Source organism: Nymphaea colorata, chromosome 9 (genome assembly GCF_008831285.2).
Source record: "Nymphaea colorata isolate Beijing-Zhang1983 chromosome 9, ASM883128v2, whole genome shotgun sequence".
Classification (NCBI taxonomy): Eukaryota; Viridiplantae; Streptophyta; class Magnoliopsida; order Nymphaeales; family Nymphaeaceae; genus Nymphaea; species Nymphaea colorata.
The window spans coordinates 23,295,263-23,322,975 of record NC_045146.1 but is presented as its reverse complement, the minus strand read 5'-3'; the positions used below and the strand labels follow the sequence as shown (position 1 = coordinate 23,322,975).

At 40.2% G+C, this 27,713-nt stretch overlaps 2 protein-coding genes across 3 annotated transcripts; both read left to right on the top strand.

The window, feature by feature from the left end:
* The first annotated feature begins 173 nt into the window (after positions 1–173).
* LOC116261208 (subtilisin-like protease SBT3.9) lies at positions 174–6,447 on the top strand. 2 transcript variants are annotated; one of them, XM_031639856.2, is made up of 12 exons: positions 174–306; positions 380–741; positions 1,115–1,206; positions 1,329–1,426; positions 1,508–1,663; positions 1,742–1,853; positions 3,165–3,708; positions 4,000–4,097; positions 4,176–4,415; positions 4,576–4,690; positions 5,380–5,590; positions 5,678–6,447. In XM_031639856.2, the coding sequence occupies exons 2-12, from the start codon at positions 664–666 to the stop codon at positions 6,247–6,249; spliced, it is 2,316 nt and encodes a 771-aa protein (XP_031495716.1). In that variant the 5' UTR covers positions 174–306; positions 380–663; the 3' UTR covers positions 6,250–6,447. The 2 variants fall into 2 exon arrangements, with proteins under 2 accessions (XP_031495716.1, XP_049935665.1); XM_050079708.1 differs by having other exon boundaries at positions 247–741.
* A 6,654-nt stretch (positions 6,448–13,101) lies between these two features.
* On the top strand, positions 13,102–14,819 carry LOC116259927 (GATA transcription factor 5-like). The gene is made up of 3 exons (XM_031637935.2): positions 13,102–13,388; positions 13,609–13,893; positions 14,007–14,819. Exons 1-3 carry the CDS (start codon positions 13,302–13,304, stop codon positions 14,634–14,636), a joined length of 1,002 nt encoding a protein of 333 aa, XP_031493795.1. The 5' UTR covers positions 13,102–13,301; the 3' UTR covers positions 14,637–14,819.
* The last annotated feature ends 12,894 nt before the right edge of the window (positions 14,820–27,713 follow it).

Below are 27,713 nucleotides of genomic sequence, written 5' to 3'. Positions count from 1 at the left end.
GAGTATTCAATGCCCATTTAAAAGATCGAAATCAAAACCCTCCACTCTTTGTCAATCACATAGCAACAAAACAGAGCAAAAGGCTCCCAAAAGTGGTTCAGAACTCACTCACTGCAGAAGCTTGGTATTGGGACTCATCATCACCTGTAAAAAAGCAACGTCACTATCACGTGCATTCCTACATGGACCAATACCAATACCATCTACACTGTGCTCCTCATCATCCTTCCAAAGGAGTTGCAGGCAAGTCAATGCTATGTTTCAGAATAGACAAGCAAGTGAAAAAGGATCTCCGTCTCCGTCTCTGTCTGTCTCTCTATCTCTCTCCTTTCTATTGTTGTATTTGCCGAAAAAGAATCTTACATGGTAATAATGCCAGTCAGAACAAATGAAAAAAATGGGATGCTGGTCGTGCTTCGGGTGCCGAGATTAATGGCGCAAAAGGAACGGTGCGGTAGCAGGAGCGCTTATCGATAATGGGCGACACGGATGAACACTCGTTTTCCTTTTCCACTTCTATTTGTTGTCTTGCCTGCAACCGTTTCCACATTTCCAACGGAAAAGCACGATAACCACATGGGCCATCTCGTGTTTGGATCCCAAGATCGATGATACTTGGATTCTTCTTAGTCTTTCGGTAAGGTGTGGTCTTGTTCAGCGGCCATGGCGGGTGGTACCGGGTTCCTTCTTGCCCTTTTTCTACTTTTGCTGCTGCTTCACTGTGCCATCGCGGAGAAAAATGTGAGTTTGATGATTCCATATTGTTCAAGCTGTGTTTGGGTGCCCATCATTTTCCATTCGTGTTGGCCTTTTTGGAGAGAGTATGTTTTCCATAATTTCTAGTCGGCTTAGTGGGATTTTACTTTGCCTAAGTTGTGCACGTCTCCATACATCCACTTCTCTTCAGTAGAATTTGGCGCCTCCTCTAATTATTTGAAATCTTCATTTGTGATTAAGGCATGCTCGATTTCATGCTTGGCTATCGTTTTGGTTCTTATCCTTTTGAATACAATATCTTGCAAAACTTGCAATACTTCCTTCAGTTTTCGCTGCAAGCTAACTATTCTTCCATTCATAGTCTTTCTTGGGAAGCTTGAACTTCTGCTGCCTTCAGGTTTACATTGTTTACATGGGAGGAAGGGAGAAAGAGGACCTAAATGTTATTCAAGATTCACACCATGCAATCCTCTCTGATGTTCTTGGAAGGTGATTTCTTTCTTCCCTCTTTGTTTATATGTTGCATGGACAGGATTTCACACATACAGATATCCATCCTGTAAACTGTTAGTCTGCTACTGTTTGATTAAGTTCTGATTGACTATTTTTAGCAAGGAAGGAGCTACAGAATCCATCCTTTACAGTTATAAGCACGGGTTCTCAGGATTTGCTGCTTTGTTAACTCCATCTCAGGCCAGACTTATTGAAGGTGCTGGAATGTTTACAGTTGTTTTATTTTTCTTGGTTTTTGGAATATGTTGGAACACTTCTACATCACTCAAAACTGCAGAATACACTGGAGTGGTTCGTGTAATGCCCCACCGCATCCTTAACCTGCATACTACTAGAAGTTGGGATTTTCTAGGGCTGAATTTCAAGTCCGTCCATGGTGTTCTCCCACAAAGCAAGTTGGGTGATGGTTCAATTATTGGAGTTCTTGACACTGGTGCGTCCTTTTCACATAGAAGGTTACTTGTTGCTATATGTGTTTGATTTGTTAATCTGTATGTTTCCCTCTGTGAAGGAATTTGGCCTGAATCGGAAAGCTTTAAAGATGATGGTGTCGGTGAAGTTCCACTGAAATGGAAGGGAGTATGCCAGGAAGGAGAGCAGTTCAATTCCTCCAACTGCAACAGGTTGTAGCCATCTCCATCAATAGAAGTAGGCATTTCCGGTTATTTTTCTTAGCTTTTGTTTCTTTTTTCCTGCAATGGCCAATTATTAATGCATGTCAGAATCTGTTAATGTGCTTCTCTTTGTTCATGTGTACTTCATAGCTGGTTGTATGCACTATAGGTCTGATAAATAATGAGTTTTGCCACTCTCAGCCAACACCCATAAATACATAACGCCAGACTCTACTGTCTTCCAATCTTGGTCTTATCCTATCTGAAATTCTGACAAGCTTTATATCCAGCATAGGTACCGATTTAAGAAATTTATTCACCAAGTGGTATAAACACTGCATTTCTGGGATGTCAAGCAGGTTATACAAAAGATTGTTAGGAGGAATATTATTCAACTTTGGAAGGACCATAGACGCATTTTGCTCTCCAGCTTTATTTACGAAACTTAGTTGTTATGCATCCATGTCACACCCAGGTTCTTATATTTGTAATGAGGTCCTTTATAGTTAAAAACTTAAAAGAGCTTGCAGACAAACTCTATTATATTAGTGTCACACTTTGGGGATCTTCATTTCTCACTCCTCCAAAAAAAAATTTACCTGCTAAGATACAGGAAAGTGATCAACCTCAGACCCAGGGACTGCGTTTGTGCTTATCATTGACTATTTGCATCTCCAAACAATAATGATCATGAAAATCAAGTGGAAACAGTAAGGTATTAGTTTCTAATCCTGTCCAAGCTGAACAATTGTACACAGAAAAGTAAACTACACCATACTAAAGGCAAACGACATGGAAATCCAAATCCAAAACTGTTTCAACTTTTCAGTTTTGACACCAGTTGTGAGTGATATATATGAAAAAGGAATATGTGCACACACGTGTACATGGGAGTTTGGATGGGTTGGTGCATTTGAACTCCATTATTCGGAAGCATCTTAATGCTTTTATGGCCAAGGCCAGCAATATGTATAAGTTTTTTCCCTACCACAAACATGAGCTCTCTTATTGAGACTACTTATCAGAGGATTAGCACGTAAACTATCCTACCCACTGTAACAAAATAAAGATGAATGGCATTCATATAGACGTTCATTTCTGTGATGGTCAACTTTCATGCTGCTTCTCCTTTCTGTTCTGTCATTTTTACAAATAAAGATGCATTTGAGGACTTCAGGGATATACAGCGACTGCATACTGTTCTTACTTTTGGCTTCACTATAAATTGCTAGTTAGTATTAAACAAGCTTTTTTGACTCTTGGAAGGAGGAACTGACTAAAACATTCAATGCCAATTTCATCTTGCATCCTCTTTCTCAGGAAAATAATAGGGGCACGTTGGTATGTTAAAGGGTACAATGCTGAAGTTGGAAAACTGAACACTAATGGTGGCATTGAGTTTTTGTCTCCACGTGATGCAGTGGGCCATGGTACTCACACATCATCCACTGCAGCTGGTGCATTTGTAAGGGATGCAAGTTTCATGGGCCTTGCACGAGGTTTAGCAAGAGGAGGTGCACCTCTTGCTCGTTTGGCCATGTACAAAGTCTGCTGGGCAACTGGTGGCTGCAGCTCGGCTGATGTTCTTGCTGCCTTTGATGATGCAATCTTTGATGGTGTTGATATATTATCAATATCCTTGGGCTCCCCGCCACCTCTTTCTCCATACGTTGATGATGCACTGGCAGTTGGTTCCTTCCATGCAGTCACCAAAGGAGTAACCGTTGTATGTTCTGCAGGCAATTCTGGCCCTTATTCTCAATCGGTAATAGGCGGAGCACCATGGATGTTAACTGTTGCTGCTGCGACAATTGATCGGTTGTTCCCAACTGCAATCACCCTTGGAAACAATCAAACCCTTGTGGTAAAATTCCACTGATTCCAGTCACAATAATGATATCTTCTTTCATTCATTTTTTTTTTCTACTGCACTTTTATTGTCAGGTTAGCTTCAGTACTGTTACCTCAGTAAGTAACAGTTTCTGCAATCACAATCATAGTGGTCCACCAGAATGGGGTTGAACAAATATATGTTTGTCACATCTCTTTCTGAATGACTGCTTCCAAAATTCTCATGCATACGCACATGACCTCTAGGTCTAGTCTTTTAAATGCAAATGTTTCACTTAAATACCAACAAAAATATCTCACACAGGGACAAGCCTTATATGTAGGAAAGCACAGTAACCAAGCTTACCAGATGGTGTTCTCAGAAGATATTGGTTTAAGCAGTTCAGATAATGTCAAAGCAAGGTCTACCTTTGAACACCTTTTATTTGTTTTAGACATAAGTTAATGTTCTTTCCATCAAAATAAGTGCTTTTGTTGCAGAAGTTGCGAAACAGGATCACTAAATGCCACTTTAGCGAAAGGTAAGGTGGTTCTTTGTTTTCAGTCTCATGATCAGAGGTCACTGGATGTAGCTATAAGCACAGTAACTAAAGTCAAGGGGGCTGGGATTGTGTTTGCAAATTCTCCAAGAAAGGATATTACCACTTCTTTGAGTATCCCATCTGTCCAAGTTGATATTGAAATCGGGACAAGGATCCTCTTGTATATACAGAGCGCAAGGTATAACGGCCAACTTAATAGGCTTTGCCTTGAATTAGTTTACATTATCATGTCACTAGATATTGATTATTTGTCTGATGCATCACTAGCGACTGTTGAATATTGTTTAGACATTTTATACAGGAATAACACCGTCTATTCTTTCATTTCCTTCACACAGAAATCCTACTGTAAGATTTAGCAGCACCAGGACAATTCTGGGAACAACAATGTCTCCTGAAATTGCCTTTTTCTCTTCTCGTGGACCTAGTTCTCTGTCGCCTGCAATACTGAAGGTGATCTGTTCTTTTTGTGATGCATATATGTACATATATATAATTCTTTTATGTTCTTGTTTTTCTCTCCCTGTTAGAGTATGCCTGATCCATCATAAGACTGTTGTTTGATGGGTAAATCTGATGATTCACCCAGCCCAACCTGATGGTGACAAAGTTTGCATAAATATGGGTAGGATGAAAGATCTCTTCTCGCATGTGAATCTCAAAAAGCAAGTACAGTTTTGGTTTGTCCGCAGTCAATTTTAGAACCAGGCTTACCAATGACCTGGCTTTAGGTGGAGATATCATAATGATAGGGCAAGATGATGACCTGTATGCGCCTTGTTACACGCCCCATCAACTTATTGTTACCTCCCTTTGTCAGGCTTTCACCTCTTGAATGTCAAATAGTGACCAAATAATGGGACAAGGAGGGAGCAGCATCGAGAAGGTTTTTGATACTATAAGAAATCAACATATCTGGTTCTTGTTTGTCAGGTAGCAAAACCACTATTTATGGGGAGTAAGTTTGTCTGCTAAACATGCAAAGTTGCAAATGAACAATCTGAGTGGTGTTATCATTAACAGTCCTGCTCTTTGCACTTCCGTATGGGTGGTGCACCTGTTAGCACTCCCTTGTTTGTTATGGATGGTGCCCTGCTTGTTTCTTTTCACCAACTTTTGGTCTTCTCTTAATATATGTACAGCCAGATATTGCAGCTCCTGGTGTGAACATATTAGCGTCCTGGTCCCCTGCATCAAAGCTGGAAAAATCCGGTCATCAAGTGCATCTTAATTTCATGCTTGATTCGGGGACATCCATGGCTTGCCCACATGTCTCTGGGATTGCAGCTCTTCTTAGATCTTTGCATCCTGATTGGAGTCCTGCTGCCATTAAATCCGCTATAGTCACTACTGGTAGGAAAGACAAGTCCCTTACCACGTTATATGTATTTTTCCTTTCATTATGTTTCATGAACCTATTCATGTTTTGTCTGTAAGCAGCGACTATTGAAGATGCATATGGTCAGAGGATTGTTGAAGAAGGAGCTCCTCACAAGCCTGCTGATCCTTTTGATTATGGAGGTGGTCATGTCAACCCCAACAGAGCTGCAGACCCCGGGCTTATTTACGACACAAGCATATCCGATTATATTTCCTTTCTCTGTAGCATGGGTTATAATAGTTCTGCCATTAGGTTAATGACACAGAGACATACTACGTGCGGTAGAGAAGTTAAGCTGATGGAAAACCTCAACCTCCCATCGATCTCAGTTCCAAATCTGTCGAAACGATTAAGAGTTTTCAGGACAGTATCAAACGTTGGTGATGTTAATGCTGTGTACACTGCCCAAGTAGAGTCTCCTCCTGGGGTGGACGTCTCTGTAAGGCCACACGTACTATCATTTAATGCTACAGTCAGGAAATTGACATATTCTGTGACGTTTAAGCCTCTTCTAAGGGTCCAGGGGAGGTACTCATTTGGGAGTTTGACATGGAAGGACGGCTTCCACACAGTGAGGATCCCCATTGCGGTGCGTGTCGTTATTCATAATTTTTATGCAGACATGAATTGAAGATGTCGGAAGCATGTGCCTGCATTTCTATATGAGAAGGCATCGAATAAATTTGTTATTCTAGTAATGGTATGACCTAACTAAGCATATCATGAGAAAGATTCAAGTGTAAAGAGATACATGTTCCACATCTCTCATTGGAAAGTGTTTGACAGCTATCTTAATGTCCAACTAAATTCAATTTTTCTCCTTTTGACATATACAAATTGCAATGCATGGTTTTGTTTTTTTCCTTTTCACACTGCCAAAGTCAACAGCAGAATGCTTGAATGGCACAGCTGCGTGGTGCTCGATTTGAAATTTGGTTTACAGCTCCTGAGTTTTTAACAGGTTACGGAATCGACTTCGGTTTGCTGGATACGAACAATTATGTGCTTTTATTTTTGTGAATCAGCCACCTTTATTTTCCTGATAGATGCTTATCAATTATCATATAGAGGTTTGCACCATAACATCTTTGAAGCAAAACAACAAAGGATTGGAGGCAGACATTCCCCAACCACGGGGAGACCAATGCAACATGTTGAAGGGCTCCATTGATTTCATTTCACAAGTGGCCGTGGTTGCATAGAAGTAGCGGGCGTGTGATATGAAAAAAGATGCACTTAGTACACATGGATGGACCTGGTACAAGTACGGACATGAATGGCTTGGACTCGGATAATCTGAACACGTTGGAAATCAGATACAGTTTCGTGTGAGAGGGAGAGAACCCCGCCAACCATATGAGAAAAGAGAAACAAGAACAAAAACCGACCGCAGAGACATATAATCACTGCTTACAGACCACTTATAAACCATATTCTTTCATGACTTTCACAGCGAGAGAGAGGCCTCTATCAATATTATACGAACAGATGCGTCTTGGTATCAAACTATTAACCCTCTTCAATCTAGGGGTCTTAAAACTAGCTAGATCCGCGATACACATATATTATGTCTGATAAGGGAGATTTCTGAAACCGTCTACATGATTAAACCTCCCCTGGAGCTTCACGAGCTTTTCAATTTTGATTCACCTGCGGCCTTTCTTAGTACCAATTTTGTTGTATAGAGTGCAATCACGCGATTAAGTTTTCAGCTTCCCTCCCAGAAAAATTACTCCCGCAAATCACATTTTTAATATTTAATTTACTCAAAGAAAATTTGGAAATGTGTGACAAGTTATATTTATTAATTTCTTATGTATCTTCCCTGGTAGCAAAAATTTCTATAGTCATGCATGCAGATGATTTGGTAATATATAATTGGAAACAAATTATGAAACGAAACAAGCTCGTTAACTAGGTTTTAGTATGTCTGTCTTGGTACCAAACTTGAAAGGGAAGCTTTCGCTTGTGTTTCCACTTTCTAGGCATAATTCGGTATATAACACTCGCAATTTTTTTTTTTTCAAGTGAGCGGGGTTTGACCACTGCCCGAAAAATGCCAAAACCCTTACCCAACCTCTCATCCTCCATAGTGTAGAGCCTGCATCGGTGCCTCAAGATGCTGCCCCTTCAACGCTTCAACTTGTGTGCTGGTGGCCTCTCGTTTGCAGCAAAGAGAGTTGGCAATTGAGGAATCGAAGTGAAAACTGGTCGCCTGCTAGCCCTATTCAATCTGTTGGACCAACCCCCCCTTGGGGATCATTGGCAACCTTTTTTTCGTTTTTGGCTTTCACGAGAGAGGACTGAGAGTTGAGTGACTTGTGTGTGTTAAGACATTCTATTTGCCACCTGACACCGCATGTTAGTCTTGCGTGGCATCAATGGTTGGACATTCCATCGACACAGGTGAAATGCCTAACAAATAACATGCTTTGGACATGACCTCGCTTTTGCTGAAAATTATGAAAAAACAAGTCATCTTGGAACGTGAAAGTATACGTTTTTCAGCAATGTTGTTTAAGCTAAAAAAGTGTAATCTATTTTTACACAAAGAGGATATGGTTGTAACTTGTAATTTCGTTCATGTCAACTGGAATTTTTTAGTTATAGTTAAACGATAATGGTAAAAATAGGTCGTTGATAATCGTCAGGAAACGCAAAGCATGCATTAAGAAAATAAGAAGCGGGTGCCCATATTTGAAGTATGACAAAAAAAACTGGCTCCTTAAATAGAAAAATTCTTTTTTCCTACTTGGGCAAATCACGTGAATCACACTTGCAGTATCTAACTTGAAAAAGTATGAAGCTGATCTTTACCAAATTATTCTTTATCTTTTTTAGTTCCAAGTATTTCTTGGAAGCGCGTGCGCAGATGCATCCTCGATGATCATATAAAATAACGTTATTATGTATCATCATAATATCCGATGGCCGATATGCTTGCGACCACCCAAAACACGAGAGATTTCTATGCACCAACAGGTTTCAAAGTTTGTGGAGCTTCTCCATGTAATGTAAAGAACCACGCAAACTAATTATCAATGCTTCGATGTGCTATGTATAAAGTTACTCGTTAAAATCAACGTATACTTTTTATTAACTTTTCTTGGATTAAGTTTGTTAGACGTTTGATAATTAATGTACAAAAAAGCTTTTATATTATTCAATTTGTATGATACAAGTAGTACAAACCAGGTCACAAATAAAAAGCAAATTTTTTTTTGGGCAGATTTATTGCTCCTAAATAAACAAAACTTGAACAAAAGTTATCGGTATCTATAAATAAGAAACAGGTATACGGCAGCCCTGAGTCAGTCAAAAACATCCAACGGTACGCCATCTGCTAAAAAGTGGAGTTCTCGGAATGACCTGAACTTCAAGGAAGCGTCCTGCATAGCAGCCACGTGGACAAGGAAATGGCAAAACCGAAAAACGAATCCGGGCTTTATTAAGGTTGTGGTAGGCGATTGGGGGTTTGTCTTCTGAGTGCGTCGACCGGTCAAGTCAAAACATAGCCTACGTCATGCCACTGTTGAGTTGGATAAGCGCGGAGGCCGAACTTAACAGCTGGTGCCCTCGACTGATTGATAGAGACAAGGAAAGGGTTACATCGAACAGGAATCCGATCCGATCCGAACTGGATTTGGATTCCAGAACCCAGAACCGGATTGTCAGTCGATATATGGTAAGTTATTTTTTATGATACGAGAAATCTTACGTTTGAAGGGCGCTAATCTATAATAAAATAAATTATGTGAGAGAACCAATACATGAATAAACTGCATTATGTGGGTCCGTGTGGGCTGCTGTCCACACAAGCTCACACTGAATCGATCAATGTTATATATCAGCTTTATGTCCAAGTTTATGAAGAAAAGAAAAATTTCAGATCCGTTCAGAAAATAGAAAGCAAACATGAGCCGAGCATTGCAGGGCGAGCGAATTTTGTAGCTGGTCAATGTTGACCTTTTGGTTGCATTTTCCTTTCCGTCTTGGCTGCGAGGGTGAGAAGGGCCACACGATGCTCTCTTCTCACTCTTTTAAGACCGTACATCTCGTGTCTGTGACCGTAAAGCATGTAGATTTGGCTATACGCGCCTTATTTTAAGAAATGTTCACGCGCTAACTACAAAAATAAATGTACAAAAAATGAAAATCCAAAAAAAATAAAAAGATTGTAAAAAGCATATATTTTTAAAGATCACTAAAATGTCCCCTATTCTGCTCTTCTTCAAAAAATTTTAATTGTCTTATATAGAAATTTTAAAAAATTATATTTCGAACCGTATCAAAATTTAAAAAGCTTTAATTCAACCTAAGTTGTGCATGCATAACGGCATATACAACTTGCTCCTTTCACGAACATGTACATCACCAACATAACACGCCAGCCATTATCCTTATGTTTTATGTTTAGTAATTAAAATCAGCACACTACCTTTACGATTGGATGCTAAATTTTTATTTCATGTCACACAAAAGGTGTATTTGAGTTGCTTGTTTATGGTTTTTTCACAACTATATAAATATTTTTGTGATGACATCTGACTACAAAAGTAGTCGGTTGAGGTGAAATATTACAGCCATCTGGATCTCTATCCAATCATGCTCGCCTGAAACAACATAATTAAACACATCCGGTCCGGTGGTGTGCTATTAAAAGCCGAAGCTTTCTCCATTCAAATCTGGACAGAAAAATACATATTCAAGTGCAAGTTGCATGAATTCTGAATAGATCTGATAGATTGAAAGGCCTTTTTTTCTGTGTTCCTTACTTCTTTTCCGTTGGTTTTTCTAATTAGACAGAAAGAAAGTCTCGTTACATTACCACACGATGTAGACCTTTGGTAACAGCGTTCTTGGATTAAGAAGTTTGGTGTCGCCTTTTGCTTCGTCAACTCCTGTACATGACTTGCCATATCCTTGGTTTATAGCTGAGGTTGCATGAATATTATGATTGATAAATTTTCAGTCAAGGGCAAACTGCTAAACCCTACCTAGAGAGCAGGGGAAAATTATAATCAGTCCATTGGTGCACAGCTAACTCTCCGGCCCGTTTATTTTCCACACAGCTCACCAACTTAACCTAACTGACCGAGATGTCCAAATCAACATTATCAAATAGATATATAACTAGCTAGGTGGTATAGGCATACCGACCTCTCATGAAAACGTTAATATCATGGGTCCACTATGGACGTAAATCGGCCACATTGACCTAGTTTACTAGACTCACTTATATATATATATATATATATGAGCAGGGAAGTTGACAGACAGCTAGGCATGAGCTTTCTTACTCTCCGTCAACGAAACGTATAAGAAAAATGCAGTCGTGTGGTTTGAACCTTCAGCAAAGCTGAATAAAGATTTGTTCTGTCTTCCGTGTCATGCACTTGCCACAATATGCGACTGTGGACGAATTTCCACAAAAGTGGAACGTCGTCCATATAAGTGGCCGTGCTTTTTAGTTCATATATATATATATATATATATCAATTCGGTAGTCATTATCTTTTTTTGGTCGACTTATTAAAGACATACTTATATAACTCTAGACTAAAAAAGGACTTAGACTTTAAATAAGATTAATGCCCACCCGCCTAAGGAGGCCCTACCCACTTGTAAGTTGCTTGACTTAGACTTTAATTACCATAGATTGAAAAACAAGTCTCAATTCTAGCCGTTCGTCAAATAAATCGGGTGAAAGGTGGTAGAAAATTAGGGCAAGTCCAGGTCGTGTTTGTTGGGTTTGATCTTTAATTAACGTAGCAAAGTCATTATCTAATTGACTTGTTTATCAAGTACGTAAAAAAAAATCATATTCTTGTGCACTATGAAGTCATAAACTCCTCAGCTAGAATGAGTAAAAATGATCAGAATGAGTAACAAAAATGCACGATGAAATAGCTTTGAGTAAAGTAAAAAGGAATTATCAGCACATCGATTCATGCACCCATCATCTTCAAACTGTCTCCTTCGAACCATCTGTTTCTTGAAAAATCACCAAGCTGATAGGAAATCACGAGTTCAAAGCTCGACGCCGCCGTCTTTCTACTGAAATATTAACGTTGGTAGGTGCAGACGCAGTCCTTGTGGGTAGATAGATAGAAGGCGACCCTCAAGAGTCTCACCAATTCCAGTCCTTCCAAAATGCCGTCGGCGACGGGGCCGGCCTTGTTTTTTCCGGGCGGTCATCGTTTTCCTCCCTTTGGAATGTAGGAAAAGGAAAAGATAGTCCATCCAAAAAGTCTCGTGTCAATTCGGGGACGCAATCTTTGGCTCCACCTCGCATTTGAATTCGAAATCAGAGTCGTATTGCAATTTCAGGTGGGTACTTATTGCATTTGGATCCAAATATTATTTTCTTCAAAATATTTCCTCCAAAATTAAAGTGAAAAAAAAAGTTCTAAAAACTGAAAAATGGAGAAGACACCCAAAATAATTCATTGTCTAATTCGACCCTAGATTCAGATAATTAGATTGGATGAGGAAACTCATGTCCAATTGCCATAAAAGTTTTGGATAAGGCATCGTGCTTTCTATGCTCAAGTCCGAATTTAATTTCAAATCAAATTAAAAACGGTCCCTTGACACACTCAAATTAAACAACGGCCACCCACGAGCTCACTTTCCTTTTCTTACATTTTCTCTTCGGATTTTAACCGCTTCTCATCTCCAATGTCAACAATGAAAATGTTCGCTTCCCGCTTCCCGCTTCCCACGTACCGAAGATATGGCAGGAAGGAAGCCATGAGCAACACAGCGTGGTGTTTCGAAAACATAATTATCTATTGGGAGCCGTTTTCTGAAAAGGAAGATCAGTAACGGGCACCAACTTGTAAATTTTGGCCTTTAGCTAAAAGTAGAGTAGCGTGTGGACAGGGAGGGGGAGCGTTTTCCACGTTCTGGGTGGCCTGAATATCTCGAAAGCTGCTGGATCACTTCTTCTTACACTATTTAGCACCCAAATCTTACTTTAAAAAGGATGCATTTCGTTATATTTAAAAAAAAAAGAAAGAGGAGATGGGCGGCTTCGTGGAACACAGCCCCACAATTTTTTTTTTTGGAGTTTTATTTTTTATTTTTCGAAAAAAAAGGTACCTTTGTCACGATAAGGACAAACTTTAGGACGTTAAAAACAAAGTGGGCAGGTGCATGCTCCCCTAAATCCTGCAGTTAAGTTAAGTCTCGTGGGCGAGTAGCCCGTAAACTGTAAAAACTTCTTTTTTTAAGAAAAAGAAAAATACATTTAAAAAGGAAAAAAAAAATAAAAGGAAGGAAGGAGTAAAAGGTGGCGGCGGTTTTCTGGGTCGGTTTTGAGAGGTGGGGATCGAATTGGAATTCAAATCTTGTGGACTCTGTGGATGCGGTCCAAGGTGGCCCGAAGAAGGAGACTTTGGAATTCAATAAAAACTTTTTTCTTTTTTCTTTTTCCTTTCGAATTAAGTATCGAGTTTGACGGAGACGCAGAGGAGAAAATGAAATGAAGAGGAAGATTTTGTGTTTTTTTAAACCATTTCTCTGTAGACGGAGAATATGAAGGTTAGAAATATAAATACGAATAAAAGCTTTTAGGAATCTTTAATTTTTTTTTTTTCACCCCTTTTTCTGCAACCCTGTTTCCCCAAGCACACCCATTGTCATCATCGTCACCACTCACGAGCACCAGCAGCGCCATCAATGTCGTACCAGACGCTTTCTCCCTCATTTCTTCAGCCCTCCATCTCTGCAACAAACCTCACCTTCTCTCCCGCCCTCTTCTATCAGGTAACTAGATTAACGCAGGGACACCCTGTTGTAAGTTAAAAACGTGAAGAAGAGAGAGAGAGAGAAAAAAAAAAAAACGAAGCATCTCTCTCTGTTGTGTGTGTGTGTGTGTGTCTCTCTCTCTCTCTCTCTCTCTCTCTCTGTCTCTGTGGTGGTTGGATTTTTCCTTGGGTTTGGCTTTGTTGGTATTTGATAAAACCACTCTGGGACGGAAACGCAGGGGCGTTCTGCTTGCGGGTCGCCGGAAATGGAGTATACGGAGGGGCTGAAAGCAGGGTTCTGGCAGGAGGAGGCCTCGAATGGCGGAGGGGAGGACTTCTTCGTGGACGACCTGCTGGACTTGTCGAACCAGGACGACTTTGCGGAAGGAGGAGAGGAGGAGGAGGAGGAGGAGGAATCGAACGCGTCGCTGCCGGAGAGCCAGGGCGACTCGACCTCGCCGGCTTCCAACGGCTCCTCCTCTCCTGGTGTCTTCGTCGAGCCGGTCGACGAGCTCGCCGTGCCGGTGAGTTGAGTTCTGCTTTGTGCTTTTCTTGGCGGCTCCGTTTACGAAGCATGTTCTCCAGCCTCATGATTTTGCGGGGTTTTCTTTTTCCTTGCCTTCGTTTCGTTGGATAGGTCGAGGAGTTGGCCGACTTGGAGTGGCTCTCTCACTTCGTGGAGGACTCCTTCTCCTCCGGAACGGGCGCGCTGCCATTCTCAGCGGAAAACGGCGGTGAACCCCGCGCTCCGGTGACGAAACTGAGTTTTCCTCTCGGAACTCCGGTCCCCATGAGGGCGCGCAGCAAGCGGTTACGAACCGGCCGCGTCTGGTGCTGCCGAGACGGTTTTCCCGAGTCATCGTCCTCCTCCTCGTCGACGTCGTCTTCGTACTTCAACTCGGTTCAAGACGTATCGCTGAGAAAGAAGCGGCCGGGAAAGCGCCGGAACCGGGTCGGAAAGGTGCCGGAGAACGCTCCGGTCCGTAGGTGCAGCCACTGCCTGGTCCAGAAAACACCCCAGTGGAGGGCGGGGCCTCTCGGGTCCAAGACCCTCTGCAACGCATGCGGCGTCCGTTACAAGTCCGGACGTTTGCTTCCGGAATACCGCCCGGCAGGAAGCCCGACGTTCCTGAGCGATGTCCACTCCAACAACCACCGGAAGGTCCTGGAGATGAGAAGGCAAAAGGAGACGATGATGATGACGACGACCATGATGCTGACGAATACGTTGCCGGAAAGCGGTTTGCCGGCGGTTGAGAGCTGTTAACCGGTTGTATATTTTTAGATGGTTGGCGGTTTTTTTCCTTTTCACCTTTTTGTTTTTACTTTGTAATTTTGTAGCTCGCAACAGATTTAGGCATTTAGCCATTTAGGACCAGGTCTCCCTCCCTCTCTCTCTTGTTCACTTTTTATACTTTACTATGATGATAAGTAGGCTTTTTCTTTCTTCTTTCTCTTGTAGCAGCATTCTTTCATTTCATTTTCACTCTTTATGTGCAATTCTTTTTCATTCAATTGGAAAAGCCAGCGGCTTGCTTGAGTTTTTGGTAGGGGATGAAAAAAATTAGATTCTCTTTTAAAGAGAGTTGCCTCTTTTATGTGTTAGGAGGGTTTAAGAAAGGGAGTCTTCTCATATGTACTATAGCTTTCTTTGGTTGGGAGTTTTGAGCGGGGATGGCTTCTGTGTGGTTCACACAAGTTTAGAAGAACTCTCTCTTCCCATGTCATTCAAGGTTAATGACCCAACTAATCAACTGAACTAATTTCTCTTCTTTCGAAGCCTCTTGTCCAATCGGTGGGCTGCATTTTTGGATGAGACTTCCCCATTGTTTTCCAAAAGGGTGGTGATTGATTATCTTAGTCTGCAATAAAAACCCAAGTGGGTCGAACCCTACGCAATCATATTAAAAGAGAAGAAAAGGAGAGCTCTGGTAGGAAGACTTTTTTTTTTTTTTTTTTTTTTTTTTTTTTTTTTTTTTTTTTTTTTTTTTAAGCACCCAAATCCCACCGCACCGATTGAATGGGTCTGTGGTGTTGGTACGTTTCCATTGGTCTTCTGTAAACAAATATAAACCCTTCCTTGTGAAGGACAAAAAGGTTGGGGGCATGCTCAAATTTTAAATTTGAATGATTGGAACTCTCTTGTTGTTCAAAGTAAACGTGTAATTCTCGTCACCTCGGGCAAGAGAACTGTCCTTGGGTGTTTGTTGAGAACAACTCACGAGCCACCGATGTACACAAAAAGGTACCAGCAGCAGTAAATGGATTTTCGCAGGGGACGGCTTTGGGTTTTTAACCGTGTGCCTACCCGACTTGACCTGGTCCCAGTGTCCATTCCACTAGTGGACACGGTTCAAGTGGCTTCCCTTCTAGCTGGTCCCATGCTACACCAACAAATATTTCACTCCTTTTCCAACTCTGACTCTTCTTCTCCCCTTTCCCAATCAGCCTGACGGATGCTTCCATGCCCACAAACTCTCATCTTTTGATGTAATGTTTCGCGAGGAAATCCACCGCTTGAGTGAAGGTCGAAGTCCTTGCCCCCTCTCTTGCCTCTCTCTGCATGGTGCTGCGGTTAGAGCAAGTGTTGTTCTTCAGCAAGCAGGTGCATCATTTTTCCTCCATTAGCACAAGCAACGAATGCTCATGTTGGCTCAAGCTGGTCTCGTTATAACCCCCCCCCCCCTCGTGACAAGTTGATTGATGCAATGGTTGCACCAGAAGATGTCTTTGTTTATTATTCATGTAAAGAAAGAAAAAGTTTCAGAACATGCTTGGGCTTTCCTCTCGCATGGGTTTCTTTTTTTCTATTTTCTCTTACATGCATGGAGGTGTGCTTTTGAAGGGCACCACGCCAAAACCATGATTGCCGCCAACTTTTTTAGCCACTTCCTATCCTTGTTATGAAGGGGGCCATGGCGGCCAGGACCATGCCTCCTTGCCTGAAACCTAGGGCTACCGGCAGCATGGGTGGGTTTGGTTTGGAACACTCACACGAACACTTATATTTGGAAACATGTTCATGGTGATGCGTGCGCTAGCAGATTCTGGCTCTAATATATATATATACATGTATATATAGAAAAACTTTTTGGGGAATAATTTTAGTAATATTTTGAGAGAGAAGAGACAGGAACAAATCTTTGAGTTGGACAGTTGGTAACTTGGTACAGAAGGATAAGACTTGGCCGTAAGATGGACAGACGCGGCTTGGGCATGTCCTTCTTTGGAGAAAGTCCAAGCTCCGTGTTCCTATTGAAATCAAGCGGGCTTCCGTAAGGTAGGGTTTTGCTGTCGTTTCTCCTATGAAAACCCTGGAACAATAGATCTTATGATCTTGTCTAATTGCGTTTGTGAACAAAGACAACTGGTGCATGATATATGAATCTTCAATATAAGAACATTCCCAAGTCCTTTCCCACATACTTGAAGTAAATATCAACAAACCTTTGATACCAAAAGTATTTTAAAGTCCTTACTCACATGCATGCAGTATACAAGTTGTCCTCTGACTATAAAGAGATGTATAGAGGAGGATTACTTCCATTATTATGATCAACCTCGGGTTCTCTCTCCTCTAATGGAACACAAACACGTGTCTCAGAGGTTGTACTGGCTCCATACCGGGTCCGGGACACTAGAACCCGTCCTGCTTTCTCGAATCGAAGTGCCAAGGTGGACCCGGTATGAGCTGCTAAACACCGATATGACGACTTATAGCTAGATGGCAGGCACTCGGACATTGAAGAAGGTTGCAGTTGGAGTCCATTAACATGTGAGTTGGGGCCCGACCCACTTGGACAAGTGAGTCGCAGCGCAGGTGGGCTCATGGTGGCAGGAAAAGGTGGCCCGGTAACCGCCAATGGAATCATCAGTACCACGTAAATTTTGGACTTTCTTATGGTGCTTTTGTGGCTACCATTATTGAACAGTCACGGAGAACTTTATATTTCTCCATGTCCCTGGACCGCTCAGCGGCTGCTCGGCCTTTCAATAACTCTGAACTGGCAGGAGGACCCATGTAGTGCTGCAAACGGGTTGGATCTTGCACTACTACAATGTTGGACTATCTCTTACCTATCTCCAATTCAAGTCCGAGCTAACTTCCAATGTATCTTTACTTGTCTTGGATCCGACCCGTTCACGTCACGACTTTTATGACGCACCAACCAGTGTCGGGGTTTCCTCGATCAGGAGCCGTTTGATTGTCGCAAAACATGGATTAAGTGATTGCTTGATACCAGTGGCGGAGATACATGAGGACTGCAGTGGCACTGCTCACACCACCCACCAAAATTCAAAACTACATCGTCATGACTTCAAAATTACATCCACTTCAAACTTGGGCTGGTGACTTAACTGCCTCTCAGTCATAAAATCCTGGCTCCGCCACTGGCCTATGTCCCGTTGATGGAAGCACAGTAGATCCAAGGATTGGCGGTCTCACCTGCGGCCCAGATGAAGGAAAAGATCCAAATAATGCATTTGGATCTTCATGTACCTGGGAAGCTTTGGAAAACTGCAAAAAGAGTTGGGTTTGGTAGTAGAAAGTAAATGGACCTTGTGGGTCCGACCCGATTGTCTAACCGAATCAATTCCTTTATTTGGTTTGTTATGGGTCAGGTCTGGATCAAACCCAACCCCTTGACACACCTAAGAGTGGGTGGGTGGGTGGGGGGTGCATGCAAGGGGCACCTACCCACCTGCTTTCGAACATTAAAAGCAAAGTTGCTCCACCGAAGTTGAAGCCAAATTTATTACTCTACCATTGATGCTGAAGAGGGAAGTTGGTGATGGAAGCAGAGGAGCAGACTTGATGTACCATTTCCCTTGCTCCAGAAGCAACCAAAAACACCGTGTTCTTTCTGTGCTAGAACAACTTCGGCAGTGATGACATGCCTGAAATTGCCAATCCTTCTAATACTGCATCGTCGGAGAAGATGCAAATGGACCATGCAGATATTACTGACAATGTAAATCTTGATTTCGAAACTTTGTGATAAATTTATCCAGGCTTATAGTCGTGCAGAAGAGGAAACAAAATGGCCTCGAGGAAATATATGGTTTCCGTGCAGAGTGCTGCAGTAAAGCCATGGACACCTAAAATTGAGTAAGGCTTTCAAATTATATGCTCATTGTACTTACATTTTTCATGGCATTTAATGGTTATAAATGATATAATATAGCATCCGAGGAACCCAAACACACGCACACAGAGAGATGCAGGCCGGATCTTCTGGTGGATGCAAGATTTGATTAAAATAAGCTGTGGCTTGCCTGTCTTCTTTCATTTAATATGTAGAATGCAAAACTAAAATAACCTGAAAGCTCGGGTATAAGATAATAAAATAATGTGCCCTACATTTTCAATCCACAGGATCTGGAGTAACGAGTTTGATCAGCTTCCAGGTTAGAATATGGATCATGTAAAGAATTCCAGAACTCGATTACCAATAGTATTGGGCCAAAAAAAAAAGGAAAAAGAAAAAGAAAACAGATATGACTGCTAATTGCATTCGAATTCAATATTCAGTTTTATAAATTGTAATTGAAACAAAACATCCACGCTTTGAGCCCGCAGATTTATTTGTTAAAAAGAAAAAGGCAAAACAATGTTTTCTTGAGATAATTTCTCATACGAGAAATCGACATGAATGCTTCCATCTGCAAGGCGGACCTGTTCGTCATGCTTATATCATGATCGTGACAGAGGCAACATTTTGAAGAAAAAAACGAAGGAAGACCAAGTAGCGTGTCTTGAGATGATTTGCAAAATTGGTCTGGTTAGTTTTCCCTTGGATAACCACAGAACTTGCTAGCTCACTAACTTCGTCACGATTCTTCCGTTAATGCTCATCTCGCTCCATCCTTTTCCGCAACTCGGCATCATTGCCTGTTCATGAACTTTGCCAACTCTTTCCATTGCTAAATTTCGAGACAATGGCGGCATGTTTCGTGATGGAAGTCGCTTTTATGCTGATGCGATGTCATCAAATTCGTTTTCCTTGGTTGTGGAAAATGCACAAACTCCCCCTCCCAAGAGAATGCACTGCACCAAACTTTCACATCTGAAAATGACATTTCTATACAATATATATATATATATATATATATATATATATATATATATATATATATATATATATATATATATAGAGAGAGAGAGAGAGAGAGAGAGAGAGAGAGAGAGAGAGAGAGCAACACATTGGACGTTAGGGTTTGTGACGATGTTGTAAACATTTTTACAACAGGTGGTGGGTTGTTAACCTCCTAGTTATCCAAAGTTAGGTGGGTATATCGTAATGACAAGTGACATGATAAAAATACACCCTGAAACTAGTTGCCTTCGTATTTACGTAATGTTTTGTATCATGCCACTTAGATTTGGTGTTAGTTTGATGTTGTGGAGCTAACACTACTACTGGAGATCTGGATTCTTTATCTGTCGACGATTTTCTGACTGGATTCACACCAGCTATCACGCCCCAATAGTGGTTCATCAGCTTTATAGATAAGGTACTAGCAAAATTGACCTAATGCGCCAAATGGAAAGCCACCAATCTCACTCGACTAGGTTTCGGATAAAATTTGTGGCGTCCTCTAAAATCCAGATCCGATATAATGATATAGGGTGAAGTGAGTTTAGAGTCCCAGACTCCTTGAAACTACTAAAACTATGACTTGCAGGAAAATTATCAATAACAAAATGGGATTATGAGACGATAGCGTTGGAGATGCCAAAAAAAATGTGCATGTTCGTAAAGAAGTATAAATCTCTTGCTATTGATGTAGAACATATCGAATTCATTGATTGATGTCAGTTGATCCATCACCTGCAGCAGCTTACCTGAAACAGGAATTGATTTCGAATGAAACGCATGGTCTGCTTGATGTGGGTCGCGCTGTGTTTTCTCATTCAATTAAGAGAAACCCACTTGCTTATTTATATTATAGAGTCTCCTTTGGAAGAGCACTACTATACCTACCTCTTAAGAGATCCCTTAGATTTCAACTAACTTGTACAAAAATTTCATCATGTAGCTTACCCTTCTTGTTTGTCTAATCGTTTTCAAATGCTCACTGTGCAGTTCTTTGGAAGATTGGTCCACTTCTTCAATAATCTTAATTCGTGATGCATTTATTACTCATTTTTAGTGCCGTAACAAATGCTGCAATTAATTGAGAAAAAAAAAAGTATTTATCAGTCAACAAAACCAATAAAAACTTTAAGTTGGAGAAGGTTGAAAGTTCGATCTCTTAAGAAAGCCAAAGAGAAAAAGAAAGCCATTCAGTATTTAGAAGACAACATTTCATGGAAGTCACCCTCATCATCATGTAATTTGGCCGTATGGTTTACAGTGTACCATTCTGAAATTTGAAAGGCATCTATCATTCCAAAGTCAAGTGGCTTGATGAATTAGAGCATCACAAAGATAAGCAACTGACAACGACTTGGGCCGGGATGGCATGGCACTATGTGAGTGTTCCATGACATGAAACACTGAGTTCTAATATTTCATGAATTTGCCGTAATCTATGAGATAGATTTATAAAACACTTACAAACAGTGGAGGAAATACATAGGGGCTAGTGTGGGCGAAGGTTTCATTGGTGATAAATGATATTGTGGTCACTTAAAAATTTCATGGAGCACCGAGATCAGACAAGTGCTGGTGACAATTAGCCAAAATATCTTGGCTCCCCCACCACTCACAAAGTGTTCCTTTTTCCAAATGCCCCCATAATGTCAATGGCAGCACAGTTTGTTTCCAAAGCCTCTGACGAGACCTAATCAGGTTTGTTAATCGCACTTTAATCGTTTTGCCATGACTTGTCAAACCTTAAACCATTTGTGAGCTTCAACTAAGTTATGACAATTAAAATAGAAGACATCTAAGTTGAAGGGGTTGTACCACACTGGGCAGCAAAGCAGTTCACCTTATAAATGGTCTTCGGTTTCAATATCACTTCTTAGTGCAGAGAATAATAAATTCTAAAGCAAACTTTCAGGGACAAAGACGATGAACTCGCCCACTCTTAAAAGAAAAAAAAAACCTTAAGGTATAAAAATTAAGTTATGAAAACCCCGGTGAAACATATCATTTCATGAACGTAAGATTCGCTGGTCTCATATGGTAGGGCCTTCACATGTTCCAGAAAAGAGACATGGGGGCCGGCAACTACACTCGCAACCATTTGAATTTGAGCGCAAAAAGAACAAATTTTGAATGTCGTCTTCTTCCTCTTGCGGCTCTAAATAGAAAAAAGGGTGAAACGAAAAGCGGGGCTGCACATGCAGCCATGCATCTTTCGAACCTCTTTTTGAATTTCATATCTTCGATTTGAATTGCGCCAATAACTTCTACCACCGTTGGCATTTATTACTGATTCACGTTATTCTCTTGAGAAATTGACAAGATGAATGAATTTCACTTTTCTTTTTTTGTTTTGTCTAATCTATGCGCCATTCACGTTAGGTGTATGCGGATAATTAGAACGTTTGTTTGCGCAACTTGATCACTTTTCGTATTTTTAAGATGAATTTATCTTTTTTTTTGTGCGGTGATTTGGAAAACGAGATGCTCTGAACGGTGAGGTGAATTTTTAGAAAAGTTGAAGCTCTTTTCGAAATACGAACAGTAATATATACATTTTTCTTCCTGAAGTTATCCTCGCTTTGAACACCAAACTTTGGGGCGCAAAGCATGGGTGGTCAAAAGGGATTTATTATGGCATTAATGGTTTTCATTGGGAGGCCGACCCTTTAACGGTAGTTTCCAAATTAAATCTCTTGTTACTTGAGCTTCTTTTTTTCTCTATACTTAAATACCTCTAGCTACTTCGATGACCTTAATAAATTTGGAGACCCTTTGATTGCTTTATATTTGAGATTTATGGATCCAATGTCGATACGGCATACTTTTGTTGATACCACATAAGATTTAGCTCACTGAATCAACGCTCTGATCTAAGGTAATGTCTCAAATCGACATTTGAAATCCTTAGTTGTCTTTTTACATGAAAAAAAAAAAAGTTTGATTTTAAAGAAGGATGGTCGATCTTAAATCATTAAACAACTGGATCTCAAATCTTGGGGATGTTAGATCAAGGACAATCAAACGTTCCCTTGTATTATATTTCTGATGTTTGGAGGACATTTAGTAAAAGAAATATTGTATTCTTAGAGCACATATCCCTAAGAAACTTAATATTTTTGAAAACGTGATTATGAACATTGTTTTTAGATCTAGCAATCAAAAGATGAATATAATTGCACTACCCTTCTAGAAACAAGGATATGATATCCTCGAAACATGTGTAATAGTTCCAAATTCTAAATATTCTTTACCTAAATGGGGTATTGGACATAAGCCTCGACTACATGGCATGGGAACTAAAATCAAGATGCTGGTAATTCAAATTGGAAACTTCCCATACCGAAAGAAAAGGAAACCTGAAATCCATAGCGGTCCTTTGGCAGTACCCTCCATTTCCTCGATCATTTAATTCACTCTTAAATGCTTTGCTTCTTCAACATTTCCTTAATTCTAATAACTTGTTGCCGCTTGAATAGCACTGTCGGTACCTCTTCATTGCGGTTTCAGTGGGTAACTGCCAACGCCGGGAAATAGAGCTGCCCAACGAGTAGAATCAATTTAAAGTTAGACTCCAACTCGCTCATAAAAACTCAATTGGGAGTCCAGCTCGAATTTAAATTTATGCTTGAAATGTTAAACAAGTCGAGTTTTAGTTATAAGAACTCAGCTCGACACGACTGCATAAATATGTCATGAATGAGAGATTTTATTTTGTTAAAAGTTTTACTTCAAGGGATATTAGGGTATGTAGAATCTTTCTTTAGATTTTCCATTAGATGGTCTTTCATAGTTGAGTTAGTTAAAAAAAAGGCTACAGATAACTAGTTAACAAGTTAAAAGAGCTAAAAGAAACAAGACAGGTTAAGTTAACAAGAAAGAGTTAAGACAAGTTAAGCGAAACAAGCTTGAGTTTATTCTATGGAATTTGAGCTGAACTCGGCTAGAGGACACCGGAAACAGTGGTTTCAAGCATCGACCAATGTGAGACTCTTCGGCTCCGAGTATCATTCAACAGAAATCAATGCATGCAAACAAACATAGAGCATCTTTATTAAATCTTTCCAAAGAGTCAAAGACTATCACTTCATGCGCAATTATCGCACCGTCATACCGATGATTCCGAAGGAGAAAAATAACCTTCTCCTTTCCAATGATTTTACTTAAAATCCCTCTCATTCCATTAGCCATGAACATTATTTTATATAGGAAATTGCACCAGGCCATCGAGCTATATTGTTGAATAGATCGTGCGTCTTGTGTTTTCGGAATCAACACCACCATCGATCTGTTCACCGCAACCCATTCGAACGGTTTCGCTGGTAGTCTTACGAAGTAATTATAATGCGAGCCCTTCCATCTATCTCCATTACGTCCAAAGAAAGCAAATTCCGACGATCCTCTGCATTCTCCCCCAAAACAACTTTAGCTCAACACAACCCCACTTTTGGTGACCCTGGAATATTCGGCATCACTGCCAACTTGTTAAGGGCATGCGAATAGGGATGTCAACGGATTAGACTTAATTCAGATGTATTTATTTTTATACCGTATCCACTTTTTCGGATATTGGTATATTCGGATTTGAAACAAGTCACATCCGAGTTCAAAATCCAGTTTCATAATCCGAATCCGATTTTTACATTCATATCTGATGCTAAATCTGAATTTTGGATCGAATCTAATCGATTTTCAAAATGTAAGAGTATTGGATATATGATGTTTATTTAAAACTAAATCCAATTCAAATCTGAATCCAAATCCAAATTTGATCAAATACTTATGTATATCAGAATCCGTACTCAAATTCGATCAGATGTCATTTCTTAGATCTATACCCAATCCAATTTCTTAATCGGATATTAATTTTTTTTCCATGTCTGGGTTTCTCAAAGCAGTTTGGTTGAAAATCTGATTCAAATAGGATATATTGACAACAGTCTCACGAAAAAAGAAGACGATGTGTCATCGAGGTTCGTCTTCTTCCATCAGATTCCAAGCACATTTTGTTTCACTTCTCATGAGACTATGGCTAAGCGAGCTGCAGTTTCTACACTTGGGCACACAATTGGAGGTTTAGATTTGCCGAGCTCTCTCGGTTTTAGCTGCTCTTTTTTAACTGATTTTTTTGACGTAAGTTTTGTCAATTTAGAAAACACAGGGCTTCATGAATCTATTACTAAATGATGTGGAGGGGTTTGCATGGCAGTTTTATAGGAGCATTTTCATCGATCGGCACCTTGGTTCTATTTCAGTTTTTTTTTTTTTTTATCACAAAAAGGTTTTCTATATATCGAGCTAGAATGTTTAGGCACATAGTTGTATTTGGTTCAACCAATATCATGAGGATTTGGTGCTTGCCAAAGCCACAAATTGAACAAATCCAACTATGGTTTCAAGCCAGAATAATATAAGTCGACGTAGGATCTTGAGAAGGCATTTGGTAACAGGGACACCGCATTCTTTGGGACACAGTGTTAAATGAATGTGTTTCAAAATGGACATATTCATGAAACATTGTGTTCTAAAGAATGCAGAGTTCCTGTTACTAAACATGTACGTACAGCTATGGTCCTCTAATACAAGTCCAGCCAAATGGCCTGCAACGGGTGATCGGTTGTGGTTTCTGATATCAGAACCATTTTTTTTTAAATATAAGCTGGATATGGTTCTGCAATGAAGTTTAAATAATACTTCAATATACAGATCCATGCAACGGAGTAAACGGGGCTTCGATCCATGATTGAAATCATTCAAATCACGTATCTTGGCATTTCCATCTTGGCTGGTTTAGCCTTATATTCAGCTCAAGCCAACATGGGTCGGACCTGGCTCAACTTGACATATATGGATATCATGTGAACCCAGGTTCGGACATGAAATGGCTTGACAATGAGACCTGATTCCATATGGATCCACACGTTTCTTAGCTGGATTTTTGTTCACAAAGAACACGCCCTTGTTGTTGAAGCTGGATATAGAGGTTTGAGGACCAGTCGACTTAGAAAAGAAAATTTTAAGCCTCGTTTGTCTATTTTTAACTTTTATTAAGAATACAAGTCCGTAGGAGGAAATGAAAGCCAATTAGAAATTAAATGAGAGCAGAGATCTTTGAAAATTAACGGATACAAAGTTTTCCTTGTTAAGGTGTCATCGTAAAGTAACATCTTTGCATGTTCTAAATGAATCAGTTGATAATATTGTCATTAAGACAAGGAAAACTTACAATTACTTGGGAAAGGTAAACGGTGGGCAAGAATCACAAAAACTATTTGAAGAGAAAGATGACATTGATGAAATTTCTAAAACATAATGAATAAACTATTCATGCTAAATCATCAAATCACAAAAGCGAAAGAGAAAGCGAATTTGAATCCATCTGAGAGATAACAACAGCAAATTCTGGGGGTAAGATCTCGACATAGTACAAGGTCTCTCTCAAATGAAAAAGAAAAGAGTATTCCTCTAAGTATGAGAATGTCTTGGTTGCATCATCAACTTCTCTTTTGTTTTTCTTTCACAAGTAGCCTAACCTCTTCACCTCTCTCCCTCTCTACCGGATACTGCTAACAGACATAAGGTGTCCTGTTCCAGTTTCGGCGGGGCCGCGGATCCCTGGATTTCACTTTTTACCGTCTTCCTTCCCGTTTAACTTTTCACCCTTCTTCTTACGGAAGCATAGGAGCGCTGGCTTGCGTTCCGGCGCTCATACGTCTCCTTCAATCAAAGAAGCAGAACTGCATTTGGACAAAAAGGACTCCATGCCCTCCACCGTAGGCGTAGCGTAGGGTCCTCCAAGACTCATGGGAACACGAAGCACATTCACAAGGACGGGTTTCTCCGATCGATGAGGTCCTTCTCCCGAATCTCCAAACAGTAAAAATAAGTCGCGTCGGGTAAAATTTTGCCAGCCTTCACGTTACGCTGTTCCTCCACCTAACAGTCAAAGCGTCGTCCTCTCTTCCTCTTTCTAGGGCCACCTCACCTGCATGATGCTTTTATGCAGGGGAGGAACCAGAACTTTTTTTTTTTTTTCTTATGAGAAACGTCGACTTAAATTTTAACAAAAGTCGAAAACATAAATTTTCAAAAAAAAAATTATATATAAATTTTCATTCTTTATTTTTTTTAAGGGAGAAGGTCAAGGCCCCTGCTGGCCCCCTTGATTATGTCACTGCTTCCATCTCATCTCATGGGAGACATGTTTCTACCTTTAACTAGAGGCGGATTTTGTTAAATTTATATGGTAAAGAATTTTAACTTCTACTTTTACCCATATGTGGGGGAAACTTTTCTATTTAACAATACGAGGCATTTTGGTTACTTCTTAGATGGTCCATTGTTACTTGTTAGGGGCCATAACATTTAACCTGCTCTTGCCCTATGAGAAAAGCAACATAGAAATTTCCTTAGTAGCATGTTGTACTTTTACAAAATACCCCTTGTTCTCATTTCCTTTTTTCAGTCCAAAGGTTGAGGTGATATGCCTTTTGATGCATATAATTTTAAGTATTTGTATTTGAACTCCCCAACTCAAATACATGAGGCCCGACACCATTTTCATTAGAGGCAGGCTTGGGCTTGGAGTCGAGCCCTACTTATTGGGCTGGTCTGACTTTGCCCAATAACTTATTTTTTAATATTATATTATTTTTAAAAAAGATATAATTATACATATATTGTTATAATTAATTATGTTTACATATTAAAAGAATAGAAAATATATCTTTTATTATACTCAAGCTGAATGAGCCTTGAGTATATGGCCTGGTCCAATGCTCAACCCTAATTTTGGGCAGCTTTTCATTTCATTATTAGTTACAATCATAACTCTTTTCTATTTGTCAAAAACTGAAAAGACCATTATGTTATAGTTTGAATTTATGAGCCAAATCTGAGTCCAGTGTCCAAGAGCAGGAATCCTTGCGACGGAACACTAAACACAAGCTTTATATGTGCATATGATTTGAGATATTAATAATCAAGTTATGAACCGCTTAGTGAAGAGGGTGTACCAGATAATTTACCTAGAAAACTTACCCAAGTACTTGGCCTGTAACACCTCAAAAGTTTAGTCACGTATTGAAGATTGTGAGAAATCTTCAAGGACTTATAAAGGGGGTCATTAATGAAATGATTGTCTTGGTTCGTAGCCTTTTTGAGTTTGAAGCCGAAACTGATAGAGGGCAGCAGGTTGTTGACAAAGTTTAAACCTGCTTATAAGATGTCAATGGATCAGTCAGATGTAC